Source organism: Phalaenopsis equestris, unplaced genomic scaffold (assembly GCF_001263595.1).
Source record: "Phalaenopsis equestris unplaced genomic scaffold, ASM126359v1 Scaffold000174, whole genome shotgun sequence".
NCBI classification, from domain to species: Eukaryota; Viridiplantae; Streptophyta; class Magnoliopsida; order Asparagales; family Orchidaceae; genus Phalaenopsis; species Phalaenopsis equestris.
In genome coordinates, this window is record NW_018164616.1 from 785,489 (window position 1) to 792,500 (window position 7,012).

At 29.4% G+C, this 7,012-nt stretch overlaps 1 protein-coding gene across 1 annotated transcript in view; it reads right to left on the reverse strand.

The window, feature by feature from the left end:
* Positions 1 to 7,012, reverse strand: part of LOC110022180 (serine/threonine-protein kinase TOR) — a 100,041-nt gene that overhangs the window by 64,768 nt on the left and 28,261 nt on the right. The window contains exons 11-14 of the mRNA XM_020720997.1: positions 3,430 to 3,551; positions 3,194 to 3,293; positions 2,964 to 3,059; positions 1,702 to 1,832 (exon numbers count right to left, since the gene is read on the reverse strand). Coding sequence (XP_020576656.1) covers positions 1,702 to 1,832; positions 2,964 to 3,059; positions 3,194 to 3,293; positions 3,430 to 3,551 — 449 coding nt within the window. The remainder of the gene's footprint in view (positions 1 to 1,701; positions 1,833 to 2,963; positions 3,060 to 3,193; positions 3,294 to 3,429; positions 3,552 to 7,012) is intronic.

The window sequence follows — 7,012 nt, forward strand, 5'->3', positions numbered from 1 at the left end:
AACAGAGCGCTTAAGGCTCTGGTTGAGAGGATCGGAAATCAAGCAATGCATGAACACTTTCATGTCTAAGAAGCTCACGTGAGCATTCTAAGTCGGTTACAAAAATAGAAAGTGAAACTTTACAACTTTAGGTCAGTTCTAAACCGAATTTTAGATTTCTATGAATTTTTGAAGAAATTTCAAAAATCCAAATAATTTACAATGACTTAAAAATTTTGTTAAAATCATATTTTAGGGTTTTCACAAAGTGACTGAATAAGTATAAAGGGTCCTTGCTGTGGCAGGGAAATTGCAGGTATTGAGCCCGAATTTCAAAGTTAATTATTATTTTCTTTGTTAAATTTGTGTTAAATTACAAAGCAAGAACTCTAAGTTTAAAAGTATAATGAACATGTTCCTAACTCAAAATATCAAAAAAAAATTTACAAAAACCTTGCTAAAATGTATTTAGATGCATTATAATATGCTATTTTATAAATTAAAATAAGCTAATGAAATAGTTTAATATTAAGAATGAATTATTAGTAAAGTACTTATATGAAGCAATAAATAATGACTTAAATATATCAAACGCAATCGAAGATATCTAAGTTTTTAGATTATAATTCATGAGAAAGACGGACTTAACTTATAAAGGCTAATTAAGTCTAATAATTAATTATAGGTACACCAAAAGAATAGACCCAAGGAAAGGACAACAGATTGCACCGAGTAAGTGGGAAAATATGTTTTTATTTTATAATAGTTCATTTTATATATGAAATTAAATGCGAGTATTTATTGTTTTCAGCACTTTCTTTTAAAAATTGAAATTTCATATTTTTCAAACATTAAATAAAAGGAAAAATATAATATGATAAATGCATTAATATACAGGTATCCTGGGATTGTACTGCCTAGGAATGCAATGTATTCATGCACGTAAAATGAAAATTAAAAAGAATAAAAATGAAATTGGTTACAAACCTTTTTGGTTAAGGAAATGGTTACACATTTTTTGTTGAAAAATAAGTTTTGGCAGATATTGTATTAGAAATAAACAAAAACTAATAACAAAATAAATTTTAATGTCTTTTTAATTTTACTCTCTTTTTATTGTTTACTATTTTTTAAAATATTTTAAAAATGTGAATTATTATAATTTAAAAATTTTTTACCCACTGAATAGTTTATCATACCTCCAGTTATTAATATTTTTTATGAAATTTTGATTTAAAGCAGAAGAATTCTAGAGAATATGTGTACAAAAATCGAGAAGCTCGACAAAGTAAAATATTTTAGATTTTAATTCCAAATATAAAAAATTAAATTTGAATAAATTGTTCAAATTAAAGTTTTGTGAAATATAATGACCTTCTTACCTTTTAGATGCTTTGGTTCAAGAAAACAAAATATTTAGATAGTTCTTCCTACGTCCGAACGTTCATTCCTGCCTTGTTATTCTAAGCTCCCAAGTTGAATCGAGATAATTAAGAAATGAATAATACATAAAAAAGATAAGCCTTCTTTTTTAAAATTTTACTAACACAATTAATGGGAACTAGAAAATATATGTCAAAACTCTATTAACCTTCTCATTTAAATAGGAGTCTACGAATGAAACACTAAAAACCATACGTTTAAGAACAACAGAAAAATCAAAACTAATAAAAGTAATAACAATGTATATAAATGGAGAAAGCATAAATGGTAAATTCATACCCTGTGCTTTGCACAACTTGACCAAGCGTAATCAGAGCTACTTCCCTTTTATTAAACGAAGCACCATCCAACAGAGCTTCAACTATTAAAGGCATTAGCTCACATAAGTACTTCCTCATCGCAAAGCCACCCTAGGCCAACAAACCAGGACAAAATAAATTTTTTTTTCTAGTAAAAACAAGCAATGATCTAAAATCAAGGGTAAAAAATACATAAATGCATGAAAAAAAAAGAAACTGTTGCATTTTCAAAAAACCACCACAACTCCAGCATAAAAACCTTGATTACATATTTGTGCATATGAAAATGATACTCAAGATTTTATGAACAAAGAAAATGTTGCAACAATTTTTTTTTTCAAAGTACTACAACCAATAGATGGAATTGCAAATAAACAAATGGAAATGGTCCGATTATAGCTTCAAAAATAAAATATAAGCTAGCCATCATGAAACGGGAATTGGAATCTTGCCAAAATAAGATGACTTCGCCATCTTTTGTCACCGCCAACAATAGTTAGCCAATAACATAAGAAATAGGGAGAAATGCACGACTCGAAAATTTTTTACACTTAATGTTAAATTTTTTTACGTTTATAATATTTTACTAAAAATTTCAAAGATCGTTTCATTATTACGATTTGTATATAAGTTAATGAATATTGTAATAAAGAATAATGATCTTCTTGATATGTGTGCTTCATTTAATTGAAAAGTGTATTTCATTTGTACCTCACCCAAAAGAAGTGACAACTGTGCTCTAAGCATTGACAACCTGCTTTCATGTCATGCTCCAAAATCAGGTCTTAGATGGATACCCTATGGGAAGTTCAATATACATGTTCTGCTTCATTACAAGGAAATGACAAGATACCATCCACAAACAAAAGTCGATCAACCTTTTCTGCATATACATTGCAAGCCTAAGCTCCAAAATTGAAGAATTGTCATTTTAAACAAGAAGAAAAAACCAATATATAATGCTAAAGAGATTTGATGCAACAAAGCAACAGGAATCCTCTAGAAGAGCAGCATTTTAAATATTCCAAAGGATACAAGAGCGGCACAAAAAAATCACAATGTCACAAACTAATGCAAATAAAATGCATTTATCGAATGTGTATGAAAATAGAAATGGCAATTCTGTACTAAATTAACGAAATTAATTTAAAGTAAATGAAGGTGATAAGGAAAAGAATCATTTCAAAATAATCAATAATTAGAAGGATTATATGATGTAATAAGGAACAAGGTTTAACATACCACTTTGGCAAGCTCACCAACAGTTGCAAGGACACCAGTAACAATAGAATTATTCGCATTGATTCCAGAGCCCTCACGTAGACGAGCCACAAGTGCCTGAAATGAAATAGAGAACACATCTAAATTAAAACTCTTTAAACACCCAAATGACATAATCTGCTCATTAAATTTTCATAAAACTATGCAGAAAAAAACAATGCAATATTGAAATAATAATAAGACCCACAAACCTTATGAATGGGAGCAATATATGGAATAATAAATCTTTCAGAATGTCGGATCAAGCAACCCAATAGCTTGGCGCTTTCTTCTCGGCATTTGCTATCAGTGCTATAAACAAGAGTAGAAGCAGGAACAGAATTAGAAAAAAGGTATATTTCAAATAAAAACAAAAAATTGACAATAAAATAAAATAAATGTATTAATTACGATATTAATGTTACTAATACTGTTGATCATTTCAAACCTGTGACCTAGGTAAGTCAACAGTTGCATGAGATGTCGGCGAAGTGCTGGATGTACATAAGCAGGATTCTTTTCAGATAACCTACCAGCTATGGATATGGCAAGCTCTCGTACTTCAAAATCCTTAAAATAGAAAGACAAGATAAGCATATCATAGTCCTAAAAAAGTGCCTAATGTAAATAATAGAAAATGATAATCTTTCTAAGATAACAGCATATTAGTATGCCGTTTAATTTATTAAAAACAATTTAACACATTTTGTTGGTCCGGCAGAATCCCAAAACACAACCTGATATTCTAAAATTGATCTTGAAATGCAGAACAGAGTAACAGACTAGTTTAAGAGTAAACATATCAATAATTAAAACACTAAAATGGATAAGGAAGATAACTTCCCATTTTGCTTCCTCTAAGATTACAAATTAGACATTTTCAGTAGTAAGAATATAAAATCTCTCTTTCAAAAAAATTTGCTATCCATTCCATTTAAAAAGGCAGGCTCAAGAAAGTTATTTTACAGAAAATTAATTAATATTTATATCCTTCTAAATTTTACTCAAACAATCATATAAAGGAAAAAAAATAAATCACCTTGAGTAGATTGACATCACCAACTGGAACTACAGTTCAACATGTAGTACCCAATTTTTTTACAAAAACGGTAACCATTTTCGCATTCCTCGAAAGTCATCAAAATTCTTATTATTAGATTCTACATTTTACCCTGATTAATTTTATATACATATATACAAGTAAGTATATAAATGTTATTATCATAACTTCTATAAAATCATTTGCATTATGAATTAAATTCATCATAATAATACTGTTGATAAATTAACCTGTAGCAAATCCACTTAAGAAGCCATACAAAGGGTTGGTTTTTTTTAATGGCTATGATTAATTCTACAATAAAATTAGTATATGTATACATATAAAACCACACAGCACCTTCAGTTTTCCCTCTTGCGTCACAGGCTATTCCCCGACCTGAGACTAGTGCAAGGCAGAGCAGGAAACAGGAAGCTCTTGCTAGGATATTTGGAAGCGGAAAACCGCAGCCATTAGTGAGGGAAGTAGAATTTTTTATATAAGGTAAACAAGAAAAATGTTTATGCACATATAAATTTGTATTTAATATCATTAAATCTAAGAAATCCCTACCATTACTTCCCATCTACTTTGATTTTCAGCTGGGTCAAATCATGGCAGTGAGTATGTTTTGGCTGTGGAAAAAAAAGGAGGAAGAAACTGGAGTAATTAAGAAGTACTTTGGGAGCTTGGAGGTAAAATGAATATACATATATTTATTTGCAATTATGTAAATATATACTTGCATTTAAACTTCATTTAAATTAATAAATCCCTTTTCCAATTCAGGATTTGCCTAAATTACAATTTTCGTGGAGGCATTTGGAGAAAAACTGATATTAGGAAGGCTTTGGATTGGGTAAGTGTATAAAAGTAAATGTAAATAATTAAATAATGAATTTTTATCAAAACTTTAAATAGATCGCCAGATTCCTTCAGCTTCCAATGAATTCAGTTAGCAGATTCTTTAAATTGGAGGTACGTTTTGATTTTCGCATATTAAAAGGGGAGTAATATTTAGGAGAGAGATTGAGGTAAAAGCAATTACTGAAAAAAGTTCAACTTAAATTATGATTTAATTTATGAATTAATAAAAAATTATAGAAAATTGTGATTCCTTGTTGGCTTATACAAAAGGCAAGCTAGAGGCAAACCTAGGGTAAACATTCGACGGGAGGTTGACCTGTCAATTCAAGTGGGATACTCAATTGTTAAGTTAAGAAATAAACTGCTCTGTAGGATTAATTATTTGTAATTGCCTATTAATAAATTCATTTCATGTGTTGTTTCATTTAAAAATATATCATTTGTGCATAAGTATAAATGTCAATCGGATTTAATTAGGTAAACGGACACTACCATGCTTTCAATTCATAGTAACTCACAGAAATATTATATTAAGTCCAAACTGTTGATTAGTAAATGTCATACTGTATTTCTTGTACATATTAATAAAATGATTTTTACAAGTACATTCAAGTTAAAAAAACATAAATGCATGAGAAAACAATAACAAATAAATATGATCGACAAAAAATTAGAAGTGTTGTGAAAAGTAAAAAACGATATTGATGACCTACACACACACACACACACACAAAATAAAAAAATAATAAAAATAATCTAACAAGATAAGCCTTGAATGAAGAAATGATTAAGTTCTGGACATTTAAAATTTAAGGTTGTAGCAAGCCAATTAGAATCAAATTTTTAACAGTGGTTATTATGGCTGTCATAGGATAGGTGACGATCATTGCTGTCAAAAATGCTCTTTTTTCATGAATAGCTCATATTTGACTCATTAAGTAGCTCGCGTTCAATTCATTTATTAAGAGAACGAGCGAAGCACAAATAATTATTTTGAGGTTGATTTATAAGCGAGTAAAATAAGAATAAAGGTTTGATCGTTCGTGCTCAGCTATATTTGGCTCGAAAGAATTAAATAATAAAATAATAATATTTATTTATATATTTATAATATTAATTATTTATACTGTAAAAAAAAATTTTAAATTATTTGGGTGACAAAATTTTAAAAAGTATAAATATAGGTGTTAGATATGTAAATACATCAGAATTGAGTGGCATGTATGTAATTGCCCTTGGAAAATTCCACCCGCCCCTGGACAAGTGTGTAAAAGCTCTTTGAAATTTCTTGCCCGCCTATAATTGCATTTCGGGGATAGACATTTAAATAAAAAAAATGGGTGGTATCAATGTAAATACCCCTTGGAATATTCTGCCCACGAAAACAGGTTTTGGCTTATTTGATTGCCACAGAGGACCCAAACTTAGTACCAAATTGGGAGTATGGAACTTCTTACATGGGAAAAGCTCTCTAAAAGAGACGGAGCTTTGAAAATCTATGTAACTGTGTAAAATATGTGACCTTATTTAATATAATTATTTAAAAGAATATTTTTTTAATTTCAAACATAATAAAAGGTGAGGTTCAGCTTGTCAAATAGTTAAAGGAGCCGAACATGAGTTTAATTCGAACAAACCAGTTTAAATCAAATCGAATACGAGCATGTTGTTAATGAGTCATTTTGAACATGAGCCAAACATTCGAACATGAGCCGAACACGAACAACAAAAGATTCAAACATGCCAAAAATAATACGTAAATGACTTATACATAACAATTTTGTTAACATATGAGAACTATTGTATCTACTATTTATAAGCATGTTATTCTTATTGCTTCAGTGTCAAAATATATTTATTTATCACTAATATTGCTACACATTGTCGGCGCTTAAAAGGGGAAAAAGTTTTGAATGTTTGGGGGTCGCCCGTAAGAAGCTGTCGATCGCCGGAATCGAAATCCCGTCGCCCGCTTCGGAAGGACTTTTTAATTTACGTATATATATATAATTTTAGAAAAATATGAAATCAAACTGACCTCATATTTTCCATAGTTTAAATGAAAGAGCACTCAACCTCAAATCCTGTATCTACCCCAAGGGATAAACACAAGACTTGAGGGTGA